The sequence below is a fragment of the Rosa rugosa genome, chromosome 4 (assembly GCF_958449725.1).
Source record: "Rosa rugosa chromosome 4, drRosRugo1.1, whole genome shotgun sequence".
NCBI classification, from domain to species: domain Eukaryota; kingdom Viridiplantae; phylum Streptophyta; class Magnoliopsida; order Rosales; family Rosaceae; genus Rosa; species Rosa rugosa.
In genome coordinates this window covers 4,493,136-4,511,513 of record NC_084823.1, presented here as the reverse complement: position 1 = coordinate 4,511,513, position 18,378 = coordinate 4,493,136, and the positions used below count along the sequence as shown (strand labels likewise).

The window sequence follows — 18,378 nt, the reverse complement described above, 5'->3', positions numbered from 1 at the left end:
TACTTTCATCAATGCCAAAAGCTATAACCAAGCAGAACAAAAATTACTCTTAAAGATTGAGAAAACTATTCTCAGAGACTAACAAAGCTATGAAAATGTAAATGATACAACCAAAATAAAAATGCTACTACAATCGAGAAAAGAAAACATATTGAATGGTATAAAAAGTATGTAGGGTTCAATAGTGATATAACTATGTATAAAGCAACTTCCATAGTTGTCAAAAGCCACTACCTTAGTTATGAAAATATATTACAATAGTTGTATAAAGCTACTGCAAATGTTGTAATGCTAATGTCATTTTTCAATGGTGACGCTCTAAACCCATAGGCATAATTTTGTCACCTTCAGCACGAGACTTCATTTCAATATTTCTTCAATATCCAAATTCACATGATTTTCAAAATTTACTACTACATATGCAAATGGGAAGAATTCTGCAATAACAAAAATACAACAAAATATTAGTATTTGAAATGAAAATAAAAACAGCGATAAAAAGTAAGCAATATAAAAAACTACTTTCATACAGAAAGCTACTATAACACATATATAAAGCTACTGGACCAGCAATAAAAAGGTATTGCCATAGGTATAAAAAGCTACTGTAAAACATGTACAAAGCTACTGAACCAGTAAAAAAAGTTACTAACATAACTATATAAAGCTACTATAACACATGTCAAAAGCTACTGGACCCGTAATAGAAAGCTACTAACATAAATACGATAGCTAGACTCAAAACCACAGGTAGCTAGACTCCCAAGTAAATACGATAGTAAGAATCAAAAGAATCATGAGAAATGCCATTTACTCTATTTGCCAATTTGGTAACCAGCTTGTTTTGATAATATCTTTCAGGTTCATCGACACAAGAATCGCAAGTTTGAGTGAAAAAATTTTGTACACAGTACACCAAGTAAATGCCACTAATAATTTTCATACATAAAGTTTCAAATCGAGCATTTGGTACATGAACTCTCGAGCCCTACCCACTATGTAGACACGACGTCAATGACGCAGTTAATTTGAGGGGTAATATAGTCTTTTCAGTTTGTTCAGACCCAGCTTTCTCTCTCTAGGCACCCAGCGTGTTCTCTCTCTCTCACACACTATGGCCATGGGCACCCATCTCTCTTCCCCTCTCCCAATCCCGATCACCTCTGCAATTCCAACCATTACCATCAATCCACAGCATGTCACCTCTGCTGAATCAACACCCATTACCATAATCCCAAACCCTAAGAAAGACACAGAGAGAGAACAGCCACCATGGCGGCTCCCCCGATCAAATCGATCCAATGCTTTGGCCGCAAGAAGATGGCGGTGGCTGTCACCTACTGCAAGGAAGGCCACGGCTTGATCAAGATCAACGGCTGCCCAATCAAGCTCGTGGAGCTGGAGATCCTCCGCTTCAAGGCCTACGAGCCCATCCTTCTGCTCGGACGACACCGTTTCGCCGGTGTCGACATGAGGATCCGCGTTAAGGGAGGAGGTCACACTTCTCAGACTTACGCCATCCGTCAGAGCATCGCCAAGGCCTTGGTGGCTTATTACCAGAAGTTCGTGGATGAGCAGAGCAAGAAGGAAATCAAGGACATTCTCGTCATGTATGACCGTACTCTCGTCGTCGCTGATCCAAGGCGCTGCGAGCCAGAGCTAGGTTTCGAGTGGCTGGTGTTGTCGGTTTCGAATCGCGCCTTTCTGAGACGGACCAGATTTGTATGAGGCAGTGGAGGGTGCGTTTGGGCACGAGGTCCCCAGATGAGGCGGTGGAGGGTGCGATGAATGATAAGGAACATAATGATGGGGATGGACGTAAGGATTGTGGTGGTGATCAGTGATGGGGATGGGGCTGGGATTAGAATAGGGTTTCGGTGGGATTAGAAGTGGGGTTGACTTTGGTGGGTATGGATTTGGAAGGTGGAGGAGATGCGGTGGTCACCGGGTTGAGGTTTCTAGGTGTGGAGAGAGTCAGAGGAGATACATTTTTTTTTTTTACCAAAAAAATGAGTCAGAGTGTGAAAGTACTAAATTATCCTTCGACAAATGAATAATGACATTAAGGTTAGGATTAAATTATTTTTAGTCCCTGTACTCTAACCCTTTTTTCGTTTCAATCCCTGACATTCTCATTTAATCTGAAAAGTCCCTGAGGTCATAATTTCTGTCTAATAGGTCCTCGCAGTTAAGATATCGTCAAGTTGGGTCGTTAAGTTGCTGATGTGGTACACCAAGCCATGCCACCTCAGCAATTTGCATGCCATGTAACCTGTAAATTGTCAAATATAACCCTATGTTATTTCTCCATTCCTTTTCTCCTTTCTAATTTCTTTTATTCCCCTTTTCTTTTCTTTTTTTACCACCTTCTTCTTCTTCTTCTTCTTCACACCCAAACCACCATAACCACGCTCTCTCTCCGAGCCCAACCACCAATCCCATTACAATCAACATCAAGCCTCAATTACTACCGGACCCATCTACTTCAAAGAAGATTTAAACATCGATTGCATTTATTTCATACAAAACACATCAACCCCTTGCAAGCAGATTTGAACTTCTAAAACATGAACACGGAATAGAGAAATCCAAGTAAAAGAGATACCATCATAGGTAATGCCACACTGCTAGCAAACTTTGCCCCCTTCCTTAACATCATCATCGAAACAAGCCCTGCAGAAGTTTATAAGGACCCAAGTGAGCAATCTCTCTGAATTTAGAGACCCAGAAACACCAAAATGGCCCAAGTGAGCAAAATCTGTAGCAAATGGAGCTCAAAGCATCAATCTTTTGCCCAATGTCTCCAAACCAGTCGTTGTTCTATATCAAACTCCAGCAATCTGCAATTCCGACGATGGAGATTGTGACAGACCAGATGACAGAGTTCGTCTTCATTGAGTTCCCATACCTGTATCAGATCAAATACCTTACTCAAACCCGTACCAGACCAGTCGCCGAGCTGCAGATCCGACCCTCAAAGACCACCACGACGTCTTCTCCTGCTGTCGTTCCTCGATCCAGACCACCGGCGCTCTGACCATCGATGTTCGACCCAGATTCCCACTGTACCAGATCGGACCAGCTTCTCCAGATCATACCCGGCTTCTCCTACGCCTGTGCTAACCCGCCAGATTGAATCTCCGACGTTGACAATTGCTGACACCGTTTCAGTCATCGTTTCAGACACCCGGTTTCAGTCGCCATCTCTACCTCCAATCATACCACCACGACCTACCTCTGATCATACTAGCATCACTCCGGCTTCTCCTACGATCCCATCACCTTTCGGTGACGACCTTAATTCGATTCTTTTGGTGCCTTGTTGTGCGCAGATGAAGTTGGTATCTTGGCAGGTCTGCAATTTTGGTTTTAGTTTTAGTTTCATTATGGTTCCAAGTTGGGCATTGTGGTTCCAACCTGATTCTCAGAAATTTGGGGCTAAAATTAGGGATTTGATCGATTGGGGAGATGTAAAAAGGGTGGTTACTGTTGTGCAAGACAAGGTATGGATAAAAACAAGAGTCAGGGCTATTCTTAACATTTTACTATTTACCACGCTTACATGGCGCTGAGTTTGCGTATAACTATGTGCCACGTCAGCCTGTTAACGGAATAATTGGACGACGAGGACCTATTAGACGGAAATTGTGACCTCAGGGACTTTTTAGATTAAATTAGAATGTCAGGGACTAAAACGATGACAGAATCATAGTACAAGGACTAAACAAAATTTAATCCTTAAAGTTAACAGCGTCGTTGACGTCGTGTCTACATAGTGGGTCGGTCTTGAGAGTTCAATGCTAGGTTTGGAACTTTATGTATGAAAATTATTAGTGGCCTTTACTTGGTGTACTGTTTGCGAAATTTTCCCAAAACAATAAGGTATTCAAGCCCTAAGCTATCACATTATCACAAGTTGCTTTCTACTTTAGATACTAGATGTCATTTATGTGCTTGTTAGGATAAGCACCCCTATTTGCACATCAGTACAACAAAGCAAATTAGGAGGATTTCTCCATTTCAATAAAAGGAACAATTCGATTCCATGTAACAGGTCACACCATGCAACTGAACTTTTGTAAGACAAAATCAAACCATATGGGATACACATGTTCAGACCCAACAAATCACACCAGAACAACAAAGCAAATTAGGAGGATTTCACCATTTTATTAAAAGGAACAATTTGATTCCATTCCATGCAACAAGTTTCCATTTTATCATAGGCGGAAGATCAAAAATCAAAGTTCCAATAACAGAATATAACACGACCCACAATAATAATTTCACAAGATTTTACAGAAATTTGCTTACAAACAAGTTGTATTAAACTGCACACCAGGTGTTCGAAGTTATGCCACAGAAAAAATATTACTACCACTCGAGCAAACACACCAAAGCTAACAATGCATCAAATCAGGCACAACAAAATTGATTATAAGAATGAACTTGAAACCAGAACCCAGCGATTAAAACGCTGAAACACAAATCGGAGAAAAGAGGTGGAAATCTAGGATTAGAGGTGCCATACAGTGTACCTGGTGGTGGTTGAGATCGAATGTGAAGAGAAAGCCACCGGTTGGGGATTTTGATTCGAGATGAAGAGGCCGCGGGCCTTGTCATCGTTGCCGGAGAAGAAGCCTCGTTTAAGGTTCCGATGGAGGTGAGGTGGAGGAAGAGCCAATGGTGGCTGTGGAGGCCTCGTAGAAGAGCCGGAGACCATGACGACTTTGTCGTGTAGATCGCGCCATGCCTCCAAGTCGTCACCGGCGAGCTTGTGAGGTCTGCAACAACATCGTTTCGGTTTGTGCCGGTCACACCATGCCTCTAGGTTGTCGCCCGCGAGCTCGTGAGGTCTGCAACGACATCGATTTGGTTTGTGAGGGAGAGTCGTGCCACGCCTCCAGGTCGTCTCCGGCGAACTCATGAGGTATGCAACGGCATCTCGGTTAGATAGAGAGAGAGAGAGGGGATTTTTTTTTTTTGGAAACCAGAGAGAGATATTATTTGAGAGGTTAGAAACTGTAGAAGGGCATAATTGTCATAGACGAAATAATTTGAAAATAAAAGTGGCCTTATGTGTACAAGAAAATTTATGTGGCCTTATAGCTAATTAAAGTTTCAAAGTGACACTTATAAGTAATTTTCTATTTCAAAAATTGGAGCCAAATTTTTTGGTAACCGCCAAATCTCACTCAATGGGTGACGGATTTCATTTCATCTCTATTTTTAGTTGCACTGATTATTTGAAAATTTATTTCATATTCATCAATTTTATAGCTTGTTGCATGGCCTAGCATAAATTTCAATTCAACTGTCATATATTGCATTTCAAAGTGAATACAAACTGAGTATTCATATATAAAAAACAAATATGTATAAGTGTCGGACATTACTTTACATCCAAAATGTGAAACTCCTAATACACATTCCAATCCTTTCTATCATTCTCTTGCTCATTTCATCAATATTATCATCCTCATCGCGACTAGGAAGGTGCCTTTGAGTCTCGACCTTGCAGCAATACAATGTAGCTAAAAAAGTTTGCCAAACTGTTGTATAAGAAGTTGATGCAAAGCTAAAGAAGATTATACAGGTACCTATAATATCCCAAAGAAGAGGGTTTGTCAAGTAACATGAAATACAAAACACTCCCATATCAATCTCAAAAGATGAAACTTGAAGCTTTCAAAAATATAATACCTTTACTGAAAGTGATACAAATTATAAGGAAATATATCATAACCGACCTTTAATGGAGGAAAATACTTCATATGCAGATGATAACAAATGATGAAGATGATGACAAATAATGTAAGTGAAAAAAATAAAAATATGTTCAAAATTATCCCAAACTTGCCACTTGACTTGTGGCAAAAAGATGGAAGTTCAAAATTATCCAACTGATGGAAGTTCAAAATTGTCCAACCATTCTCAGGTGCGGACGTCCGTACCTAAGCGAAAGGTACGGATTTCCATTTTTTCCCCAGTTTCCAATCACACATTTACATCTTAACCGTTCAGTTTTTAAGTCCTAATGTATAGATCATCTCTGCAAAATTTCAGCCAAATTGGTGATCGCAACTGAGAATGGCTATATATATATATATATATATATATATATCCGCAACCCAGAAAAAGTGCGGAGGTCTAGGATTTCTCCACAATCAAGCTCCAACAGCGGCTCGCCTCTTGCCAGACGGAGGCCAAGGGTATCCCAGACCAGTTTGCAGTGGAGACGAAGGCCAAGAGATCGAGGTCGGAGGTCTGGGTAGCGTGGTCGACTGCAAAATGGTAGTCCGATCAAGGTCGACTGGAAAGTGGTAGCCGGCGAGTCCACCCGACTGTAAACTGGTTCGGGATGTCCAGAGGGTTCGTCTGGCAACCGCAGCGCCACCATCGCCGTCTTCTCTATGCCGAAGGAAGGACGTCCGCACTTTTTCTGGGTTGCGGACGTCCTCTTCAGAACCGGCCTGTATATATATATATATATATATATATATATATATATATATATACACAGCAAGGTTCCAAAGAGGACGTCCTTGCTATAGTTAAGTTGCGGATGGGTCAAGCACAGCCGTCCATTGCTTTAAATGAAAAGCAACGGCTCAGATCGATCTCTTCCCAAAATCAATCAGATCGAAAGCGAAGTAGAAAGCCTCAAATGCACTGTAGATTCTCCACTTCGATACAACCAAAGTCTCTGGTTCTCCACTCTTATGAGTCTCTTCTCACCCAAAACCATTAACAGCGCCGGAGTGATTCCACCGGCGACGCCTGATATCAGTCCCCGCCGAACCTAGTCACCTCCTTAGTCCTCCTCACTGCTGGCGTTTGGGTTCGACGATGACGCGGTCAACGGAGCTCATCACCTGTGAAGACCCCGATGAAGGTCCCGAAGTCGCAACTAAAGGTAAAGCTTTGAGTTTTCTGAGTTTGAAGATTTGGGATTTTTCAGATTTCAAATTTCAAATTTCAAATTTCAAATTTCAGATTTCAGGTTTCAGATTTTGAGGGTTATGGATTTTGTGGTGTGTGTGATTTTTCTTTAGGTTACTAAACAGGTTTCAATTTTTTTCTTGTCTGAAGTAAAATTCGGATAGGAAATGTTCTTAGATATTTGAAGTTATTGTATAAAGGAATTTGATTCTTGTTGAGGAGTGAGGATACTGCTTGGCATTTACTAGTAAATCAATTTGGTACGTCCCTTGCAATAGAATAAAATAGAACTCAATAGTCTGAGAAGTAGAAATTGACAATCAATAGAGAAATAAGAACTTTTATGGTTCTGGAAGAGTTTATTTCCACTGAGGAAAACCTACACTGGAAGAATTGGATACCATAGTTGCTTCTCCTCCTCCTCAAAACTCTCTATGCAGTCGAAACAAATTTGCCAAGTTGTATCTCATTTGATTTGTGTTAGAAAGGGAAAATTTGCATTTGGGCATATACTCCAAAATTTGCATTTGTGGTGTGTTTGATTTGTTGAGAAATAGCTTTGTGATGAGGTGATTCTCTTTGTGTAAGATGAAAGTAACTCTTAAACTGACACTGTGGTCAGTAAATAAATTCTCAAAACATGGAACCTTAATGCCTCCAGATATGTTCAAATTGTTATAAGGAAGGACAAGAGTGAAAGCATGCTCGACTGCAAGCAATTGAGAATGCTAAAATCAAAGATGCCTATAATTTACAAATCCGATTAAGAATGCTTTCACTCTTAACGTACCTTTGTGATGAGGTGATTCGCACTTCGTAAGTACAAATGAGAGTATTTTGACTATAATTTACAAAAGTTCATGTTTTGTGGGTCAAGAGTAAGATGAAAACTTTTCAATCTTTCTTCCAGTAAACTGAGGAGCTGGATAGAAGAACAGCATGAAAAGATTGTTGAAAGCGAAAAGGAAGCAAAAGGAAAAGTTAATGCAACCAATGATAAGGTAAAGATATAGTATAAGGCAAGAATCCCTTGGAGCCTAAATGTTAGTTCTACTTAAAACTAATTTTATTGTTAATGTACAGGAAAAACTCCTCAAGCGGAAGTTGCAAGATAAGGTGGCGAAGCTTATTATTGCAAAAAATGGTGCTCTTCTGTCAATTTCAGAACATGAAGCTCTTGTTTCACAAATAAACAGTGAAGCAGCTCAAGCTCACGCTGAGTTGCTTGAAGCAGAGGGCATAGTGCCTAAAAGTATGTTCCCATTTCTAATATCTTTAGTTCACTGTGTTTTATGAGAAACATGAACTGTCTATCTGGTACAAGTGCTGTTTCTTCATGTCATTTTTGTTCCACTGTCATGTCTTTCGCGAATCTTTTTCATACATGCATGTGTTAAAAGTTCCTTGTACATATTTTGTAGAGAAACATAGATGTGATGTTTTAAGAACGGAGCCTTATCGTGTGGATGTTGATGGCCGCATCTTTTGGAAATTAAAGGGTTACAACAATGGAGAAGATATCGTTCTTCAAGGTTAGATTTTTGAGCTGTGTCAATTGTAATAAGTTTTGTTCCAGTTTATGAGTCTGGACATTAAATTTGGTATTGTACAGATTTGGGGGCCTGGGATGCAGTTGTATCTAAAGAAGAATGGTTTGTTTATGGTGCGGAGACAAAGGAAGCAATTGACAATTACTGTTCTTCCTTAAGGTATGCACAGTTACTCGTCTTACATTTTCAGTTTAGTTGAAACACCCTGATTCACATGATATCGCGTACTTTCTGTAATGTAGCTCCATAACCCAAAGTTCTGTTTGCTTATAAAGGTAATAACTCGAGTGTTTGCTTGGTTTGCAGGAGAAAAAAGTCTAGTGGAACCGTGTCGCAAACTGTTCCTCGTGAAAGCGATGAAGAAAACATGTAGATGAGGGCCATGGTTATTTCAAATGGCATATACTCCTAATTTGCTTTACAATTGAATAGTGTAGATCATCAAGATTATCAAGAGATTGGCTGCTTCTGTCCAAAAGGAATTGTCAGTGTTGTAGAAGTAGGTTCACATACACAGTTGCAAGTATTTTGGCTGCCCAATTGTTCTGCATATCTTCCTATATGGTAAAGCTGATTCATAAGTGTTGTCTTTTGATTTGTAACTGGGAGTTGTACCCCACTATTTTTTGGGCGATCTTAAGGAATTGTACAACAGAGGAACCCCAAACTGATTAGTAATTTCTGAGTTCATATTATTTGCTGCATTTGTTTCCAGATTCATCTTGATGTTTGTTACAGTTGATCATAATGTAATATTCTTCATCAACTTATCTATGATTTTATGCAGCATCATCTTTGGGGAAATAATACTACCTAAATCCTTGGTGACGGTAACAATGCCAATTGCTCAACCCCTTGATGCATCAAGATGCTCGTTCAAGTCATCAAGACGTTAACTTCTTTTGAAGTCATTCATTTGGAACATTTTTGAGAGACTAGTTTAGTGGCATATGCTATTGTAATATTGCACAACTTAAGTGCTTTACCTTTAGGTGCATTCATTCGCATATCTTGCTTGACACAAAAAAAAAAAAAAAAAATCACATATCTTGCACATTCAAAGAGCTTTGCTCTTGCTATGCATCCAAAGCAAAGCTGATACAACCAACCTTTCTCAATCGGATACAATATACAAAGACTAAAGCCATTTCATTCCTTCTATAATACTGTAAAGTACAACAAATGACACCTTCTCCAGCATAGCAAGAGCAAAGCTCTGTGATATTGATCAAATTCACATTACATTCACATGTTCTATACATTGATTTCGTAAAGCTAAGAGGTCACCTTACTACTACAAGCATTCCACAAATAAACACATGAATATTTGTACCAGGAATCCTGAGAAATTTAAAACATGAATATTATTAGACTTCATCCAGCATTAGTTCTATTAGCATTGCAGAAAGAGAAGTATAGATCTCACCAATTGCAGTGCGAGCGGCCTCAAGAAGTTCAAACTTGTGGGTTTCCCATCTATTGGGAGTTTGGAAAACCTATTCGGCATTCAAACAACAATCAGGAACATCCACAATAACAATTTGGGAATGTATTAGTTTCATAGCGTTAGGCCTGTCATGATGAAGAACTTTCTCTGTCATGAGAATCTTTTAGATCAAAACTTGAGAAATATCTTAACATTCTGACCAATTGCCAATAATACTCAAAATTTGAAATGTATAACAACTTACAGTGGCGGATCCTTATAGGGGCGGGTGAGGGCCATGGCCCCCCCAATGTTTTCAAATTTCCTTAACCAGCCGTGTATAACACCAATAAAGTCAACAATTTTGTATATATATGGCCCCCCCATTGCCCCAATTTACTAAACTATTAATTTTTGGCCCCTCCAATATTGGGCTCCAAGTTCCGCCACTGACAACTTACCTCTAATGTTACATTCCCATTGGCAACACAAGCAATGGAAAGAAGCACTCCAATAGATGATGCAACCATGTAAACTTTCAACAAAGTTACTCGACTACGCCTTCGACCTTGGCTCAACAAGAAATTGTGGTATAAGAGCAGATACAATAATGAAGCCACTTAAAAGAGAGATGCAAGATTTGTATATCTACCTAAGTCCCCAAGTATCAAAGAAATTGAACCAATAGCTATAGAAGAGATAGCAATCACATCAGGACCTTCCCCTTTGGAAGTAAAAAGAAATGTATATAGGACTCCTATCAGCTGAAAGACAGCCTGCAGCAGCACAGAAAGCTATAAAATAAAGAGGACAGAGAGATTTCATGAAAACTGAAGCATCAACAATAATTAAGTTGTTTTATGTTGGTCACTGAGATTCACCATACTTGCTCAATCTATTTTCAAATTTTGGAGTATATGCCCAAATGCAAATTTTCCCTTTCTAACACAAATCAAATGAGATACAACTTGGCCAATTTGTTTCAACTGCATAGAGAGTTTTGAGGAGGAGGAGAAGCAACTATGGTATCCAATTCTTCCAGTGTATGTTTTCCTCAGTGGAAATAAACTCTTCCAGAACCATAAAAGTTCTTATTTCTCTATCGATTGTCAATTTCTACTTCTCAGACTATTGAGTTCTATTTTATTCTATTGCAAGGGACGTACCAAATTGATTTACTAGTAAATGCCAAGCAGTATCCTCACTCCTCAACAAGAATCAAATTCCTTTATACAATAACTTCAAATATCTAAGAACATTTCCTATCCGAATTTTACTTCAGACAAGAAAAAAATTGAAACCTGTTTAGTAACCTAAAGAAAAATCACACACACCACAAAATCCATAACCCTCAAAATTTGAAATTTGAAATCTGAAATCTGAAATCTGAAAAATCCCAAATCTTCAAACTCAGAAAACTCAAAGCTTTACCTTTAGTTGCGACTTCAGGACCTTCATCGGGGTCTTCACCGGTGATGAGCTCCGTTGACCGCGTCATCGTCGAACCCAAACGCCAGCAGTGAGGAAGACTAAAGAGATGACGAGGTTCAGCGGGGACTGATATCAGGCGTCGCCAGTAGAATCTGTAATAACCGGATTTTTTATAATTAATCAAAAGCAAGGAACATGATCATTTCATTCTTTACCTTTCATGATGATTGTCGATTAGAGCACTATGAATTGTTGCCGACACTCGATCGACCGACAGCAGAAACTTAATTCCTTTCCTCTCTATTTCTCTCTCGTTCTCTCTCTCGTTTCCTCTCGTCACAGTCGAAGAAACAAAACAGAGCTTTGTTCATCGTGCTGCACCGTCCACCACAGACCACCAAACAACCTCAGACCACCTTCCACGGCTTCGCCTCGACCTTGCGCAGCTACCGGAGGTAACCTTGCGCGGCGGCACGGCCGGCAGCGACGGCGGCGACCCCGAGTCCGGTTTAGCTCGTTTTCGTTCCAAACTCGATATCTCGAGCTACAGAGCACCATTTCACTTGATTCTTGGCTCATTGAGCTCGCCTCATCTTCCTATACAAGCACCAAGAAGGATCGGAACTGGATCGAACGTTTTCACGTTCGTCGGAGCTCGACCCGTGCGGATCGAACAACCAACCTTCGGATCAAGATATCTCGAGCTATACACGATCGTTTCTTGTGATTCTTGGCTTGTTGAGTTCATAAGGAAGTTCTGAACAATTCTCCAGAAGGGATCGAGGCGTGAGGTTGTAATTTTCACGTCGATTTTGGAGCTCGCCGGTTTCTGGAAAAATTCCGGCCACCGACTGGTTTTTGGTACATTTCGATCCCTTCCTGTCATTTTTGGTCTTGTGCTAGTTATGAAAAGTGTCCAGAATGAGAAAACGAAGGGGACAAGCACAGCCCCGATACCAATTGTGGTGGTCGGCGGTGGCTCTGTCCCTAACTCCGGCGGCCCTTTCCGGCCACCTCCGGAGGTCAAAAATTTAGTTTCTGTCCATTTTATGATTCTATGTTTCGATACGATCATTTCGGCGTATTATACGCATTTTTCGGTTATCGTATGAATTAGTTATGAATTTTGAGATTTCGATCGATTTCGATCGTTAGATTTATGATCTGTGGAATTAGGACCGTCAGATGAACCTATAATTTTGATATGATGATCGTATGACTGTCCCGGTGACTTTGTGAGGTCACGGGCGAAGATCCGACCGTTGGATCTTCGTATATTTGAGAAATAGTGATTCGGAAGGCGATTCGTGAGAATCCGACCGTCGGATTTTCATATAATTTTGTGGAGATGTTAGTAAGGGCGATTCAGGAAGATCTGACCGTTGGATCTTCGTGGTAATTTTGGAGGATGATCCTAAGGGCGATCCGTGAGGATCCGACCGTTGGATCATCATATAAATTTGATCTGACCGTTGGATCATCATTAAATTAGAATCCGACCGTTGGATTTCTGTATATGTGTGGTCTATGAATGATTTCTAAGTTAAGATCGTGTTTGACTAGGTGGTTGATGGATTGATTGGTGAACGATTTCGGATCGTTGTTTTTGAGCTGTTAAGAAGACGCAGCGGGAATTTAGAGGTGAGTAAACCTCACGTGGTTCATATTACGAACCGAATAAATTTAATTACCTTATTTTGTCGTAATTGCGTGAAAATATTTATGGAATAAATATTTGTTTTAAAATCATATGGACTTGATCAACTACGGTCCATGGGTAAGTAAAATGATTTTTACTATACAAATGAATTTCTCGGTTTTATTGCATGTGAACTATAGTTGGTATTAGTGATTATCCCTGAGCGGATAATTACGTATATATATACTTACGTGATTATATGTGAATGGTGTGACATTGAAGAGTGTGGAATTGGGATGATTAAATTATTATGAATTGACATGTGACTTACCATAATTATATGTGATGAACATGATTGATGAGTTCTTGTTAATATTCATGATTTACATTGGAGGATGTATAGAGTTAGAGAATGTAGGGTTCTGAGGATGAGGTGTCTGAAGTTCGACGGTTAAGGATAACCGGAGTGTTTGTGTGCTGAGGACGGGGATGTCCAAGGTGCGACGGTTTATTATTAACCGAAGTTGTGTGCTGAGGACGGGGATGTCCAAAGCGCGACGGTTTATTATTAACCGAAGTATATGGTGCTGAGGACGGGGATGTCCAAAGCGCGACGGTTTATTATTAACCGAAGTATGTCGCATTACTTGCACCTAGGCCAAGGTGACTGGTAGCGATGTGGTTAGAGCTCTAACGTGCTGTTGGGATGGACCAAAGTGGTGTTATGTGGGTTGGGTTTTTGCAGGACCAGTGTGGTGTATTGTGATTTGAGGATTGTGAAAATGTATTCCTTGTGGTTTTACATGAGTGGTTTGATGTCTCTTTGCAGACGTAAAACTGTTGAATTTTACTTGAACTGAAATTTAATAAATCAACAGTTCTTTCTTTTTACTCATACGGGCTGTCAAAAGCTTACCGGGTTTTGTGTTGTTGCAATCCCGGTACACTATTCAAACGGTGTAGCGGATAACCCTGCAGGTCAGGAGAACCAGGACGGTGATCGGGCAGCTTAGAGTAGTGTTATGTGAATTACAGCATTATATTGTGAGGTTTGTTATGCTCATTTAGAGCTTTACAATTTTACTTTGTAAGAGTGAATTGTAATAATTAACTCGAGGTTTTCGAGTTTTGTGTTGAGTGGCGAGTGGTGTGTTTGTTTCTGAGAAAAAAATTCAGAACGTTATTTGTATTAATTGTTTATTCATGTTTCGGATTTGAATTGGTTATTCAAAATTCGGGGCGTGACAGTTTGGTATCAGAGCGTAAGGTACATATTTGGTGATAATCAGTACTCCCCGAGTGATGGCCCGTCTGCAGCGGATCCCCATCATATACTCTTCGGTACTGGTATAATCATTGGGTATGTCTTAGTATGGGGTCTAGACAGCGTGTATGTCTGTAGGACGGTAGAGTTGTCTTCTAAGTTCGTATTAGAATAAGTTTAGTTTCCGCAGGTTGTAATCTTCGAGGAATAGAGACCTCTAGATTTAACTCTGATGAGTCGGTGAGATTTGTTCTATGGAAGTGAGGTCCTTTTGGATGTTGAAGTGTTTGGTTGAAGGCATGATGTTGACCTATGCACGTACCTAGTGTGGATACGAGTATGAATTGTTATAAATTTTGTCTTCTTAAGTTGGACGTACAGATGTTTAGATGGGGTGTACGTATCAAGGATTAGATATCTTGTTTTATAAAGAGACGTCTTAGTGGAGTTTTGGTAATTGACATGTGATACGTGATTAAAGTGACTCTGAGGCAATTATGCTGACCTTGTGTGAGATTGAATTCTTAGTGTAGACTAAGAAGGTTGTGTGGTGATTTTATATACACTACGTGATGAACTTTTAGAAGGAAAAGTTATGAGTAAAAGTATGGGTTTTTCCCTGATGTCTATAGCAGACTTGTGCATATGGCAGCCTTGTGGTGGTGCCAGTAGTGTTTATTTTATAACAGTTTTTATGGCAGTGCTTGTAGTGCTTTAGTGGTAGTTGTGTGATGTAACCATTTGATAGAACTCACCTTGGTTAGGGTGTTAGCCATTGAACAGGATTCTTGACTCTGTGGTTTGGGAAGAGATTGATATAAATTTTTGAGTGTAGTGAGGTAATTTGGAGATACTTAGGTTATCTATAAGGAGGGTGGTGGAGTTTGTTATCGAGGTGATACCAGGTTAGATACCTATATTAATGTCGCTTTATTGGATGAAACTGAACTTAAGGAGTTGAAGGTTCAAGGTGAGAGTTTACTTGAGTAGAGATTCATTAGAGCTAGTATTTTTCCATGATGGTACTGTATTGAGAAAGAAGAAGAATGTGGCTATGTTCCTTCTTTAAGGTGAAACATGACCATGATTAGATTTGGTACTAAGGATATGAATTATCGATAATGACTTGGAGCGAATTTGTAGCATTCTTTTGAGACATGTACTTTCCTGCCCAGTGAAGGATATGTTAGTGTTCTAGTTCTAAGGATCACGAGCATAAGAGGTGTTAAGTTTGGTGCTCTATAGGTGTTTCTGAATGGGAAGTGTTTAGCTTTATTAATCCCTGAATTCTAGCGACGAAATTGTTTGTGTTTGGTTTGACTCAGAGGATGCTAGCTAGACCTCTGTGCAACTTAATTGATTGTTTGTGATAAATCATTATGATTGATGTGTGCAGCAGAGTTGTCAATGGTTTTGAAAATTGTATTGGGTGACCAAGGTTGATCCTTGGTGTTGTTGATGGTTTAACAAAAAGAAGAAACGACATGCATGCAATCTTATTGATTTTATATTACAAAAGGGAAAACGAGCACTATGCTATGCTAAGCCTAGTCAGCAACTCCGGATGGATTGAGGCTGAGCTCAAGAGAAACGTTAGAGCCACTGTGGTAACCGCCTGAGCCACCAGAATAGTAACCAAATGCGCTACCTTCCTCGGAAGTAGTCTTCGGGTTACCAAAGACGTCCTCGCCGTGCACGGGGAACAGAGGAAGAGTTTCAACCTCCTGGTGATCTCCTCCTCGTTGTTGCAGGGATGTTTGTCCTCCTGTTGTGCCAAAAGAGTTGTACTGGTATTAGTGTTGAAGTGTGAGGAAGAATTTGAAACAAAATTTAAATCAAGAAATCCTTCATTACCAGTAGAATAGGTGGAACCAAAGTTGAGATCAATGGATCTACCATCATCAGTAGAACTAGTGGACCCAAAATTGATGTCGATGGATCCACCAGCTGGCCCAAAATTGATGTCGATGGATCCACCAGCACCAGTAGAACCAGTGGACCCAAAATTGAGATCGATGGATCCACCAGTACCAAGAGAACTAGTTCCCATGGGCACTGGAGCAGCCTGATTACACCTATTCATCTGCTTCTCTCGAGCCCTGACGTTCTGGAACCAAAAGTAAATGTTCTTACCCTCAACATGTCCATACTGGTTCAGCTGGAGGCAGATCTCGTGAATGTGCTCTGTAGATGGGCACTTAAATCCCTTGACGTAGTAAAGATCCTTGAGGATTCTTATTTGTTCTGGAGTAGGAATCCATCTGGTACGGCTTCGCCAGAAATCCATGTTGGCACTACTTCCAGCTGCTTGGGTATTTCCTCCCTCCTCTGTTGGTTGCTGTTGTTGTGGTTCCATTTGTTGCGGGGTTTGGAGCTCCATTAGTTGCAGAGTTCGTGGCTCTTGGGTCATGAGGTGAGAGGATGTGAATATCGAGGAATACATGGTTTAGTGTTTGAGGGAGATTTTGTTAGAAGGATTGGAGTTGTTGAACTGGTGATTGGAGATCTGAGATTCTCAGAGGAAAGATGAAATCGAATCTTCAAATGGGAGAGAAGATCAGAAGAGAAGGATTGAAATTGATGAAGAAAGGATTTGAGTTTCGAGAGGAAGACTGCAGAGTTTGAGAGAGAATGGCTGGGGAAAAATTCTTTTCTTTGGTGTGAACAGTTTTTCTCCAGGATGCACCTATTTATAGAACGAGGTGAGCAGATCTCCACCGTTGGATGGACGATCTCTGAGATTCAATCTACGCGTTGGATTAAAGTCATCCGAAAACCCGGAAAAGTTGTTGGCGCGTGGAGAGCGTGTAAGGGGACAGGCCGAACCTCGAGACGCTGTGGCAGACAGCTTTAGCCGAAAGTGATTTGCTTTCCGTAAATCACGGAAGAGACGTGTCGTGGCACGTGGAGTGTACCGACAGTTTGTTGTTATTCTATCGCTTATGATAGAATAAATAAAAGAAGTTGCATGGATAGTAACGAGAGCAGCTGGTGCTCTAGTGGTTGAAGAGCAAGGCTCTTGTACAAGAGGTCAGAGGTTCGAACCTTGCCTCTCGTTTATTTTTATTATGTTCGCTTATGACATAATAAGTATAACATTTGTACACATTATATTAAGCACAGCTTGTGCTCCAGTGGTTGGGGGAAAAAGGTTTCGTGCGGCAGGTTGAGGTTTCGAACCTTGCCTTCCCAGTTATTTTATTTATGTCGCTTATGACATAATAAATATAACACGTGAGCATATATTAATGAAGGCAGCTCTTGCTTCAGTGGTTGGGAGCAAAACCTTCGTGTTCGAGGTCGGGAGTTCGAACCTTACCTCTTACAAATATTTTTGGATCTCGTATATGCTTGATATACATACGTATATACGGTCTGTACGGTATGCATACGTATATACGGTTGTACAGTATGCATACATATATACAGTCTGTATGGTATGCATACGTATATACGGTATACCTACGGTATGTACAATTTCATACCGTAGCCGAGCTAAAAAGTTGTGGGCCAAATAGTAAGCCCAAATGTTAGGCCCGATTTGTAGGCCTAAATAGTGAGCCCAATTGTTCGGCCCGAATAGTAGGCCCAAATGTTAAACCCAAATTGGTTTGGGCCGGTTCGAAATGTAGATGGTTCGGTTCTTCGGCCCAATTGGCCAGCCCTAATGCTTAGCCAAGGATTGAGCAAGCCCAAGTCATCGTCACTGGGTGACATATTTTATTGGCGTGCTTTTGGGGATGATTTGTTTTGAGTGATGCTAATTGAGTAGCGAAACGCTTTGTGGGAGTGTTTACTGTGCTTGTATGCCAGTACAGGGTGAAGATCTATGTGAGGATCTATGAGATAATCTCTGTGAAGATCTAAGTGATGATCTATGTGATGATCCATGTGATGATTTTGTGTAATTGATGTGGAGTGATGTTGAGCAGTTGTGTTGTGAGTTTACGTTTGTGATGAAAGGATTTAGTGGCCATAGGAATGTATTTTTATACAAAGGGCTGAGGCTTTGTAGATTACTACAGATTTTGAAAAGATGGAGATTCTATAGTTAGAGTCTGACATGAGAGTGAAGTATCCACAGCTCTTTGTGGAATTGGGTGCTTGAATTTCGGGACGAAATTCG

General features: G+C 40.4%; 3 protein-coding genes across 3 annotated transcripts; 2 read left to right on the top strand and 1 right to left on the bottom strand.

The window, feature by feature from the left end:
• Positions 1 to 1,272: 1,272 nt before the first annotated feature.
• LOC133744203 (small ribosomal subunit protein uS9-like) lies at positions 1,273 to 1,728 on the top strand. The gene has a single exon (XM_062172342.1). The coding sequence runs from the start codon at positions 1,273 to 1,275 to the stop codon at positions 1,726 to 1,728; it is 456 nt and encodes a 151-aa protein (XP_062028326.1).
• Positions 1,729 to 6,849: 5,121 nt separating this feature from the next.
• On the top strand, positions 6,850 to 9,266 carry LOC133744202 (uncharacterized). Its single transcript, XM_062172341.1, has 7 exons — positions 6,850 to 6,916; positions 7,427 to 7,511; positions 7,853 to 7,943; positions 8,026 to 8,194; positions 8,364 to 8,474; positions 8,555 to 8,651; positions 8,799 to 9,266. The coding sequence occupies exons 1-7, from the start codon at positions 6,850 to 6,852 to the stop codon at positions 8,863 to 8,865; spliced, it is 687 nt and encodes a 228-aa protein (XP_062028325.1). The 3' UTR covers positions 8,866 to 9,266.
• Positions 9,267 to 9,594: 328 nt separating this feature from the next.
• LOC133707443 (uncharacterized) lies at positions 9,595 to 11,487 on the bottom strand. Its single transcript, XM_062133013.1, has 5 exons — positions 11,350 to 11,487; positions 10,571 to 10,694; positions 10,380 to 10,486; positions 9,919 to 9,988; positions 9,595 to 9,833 (listed from the first exon to the last, which is right to left on the bottom strand). Exons 1-5 carry the CDS (start codon positions 11,374 to 11,376, stop codon positions 9,787 to 9,789), a joined length of 375 nt encoding a protein of 124 aa, XP_061988997.1. The 5' UTR covers positions 11,377 to 11,487; the 3' UTR covers positions 9,595 to 9,786.
• Between the last annotated feature and the right edge of the window lie 6,891 nt (positions 11,488 to 18,378).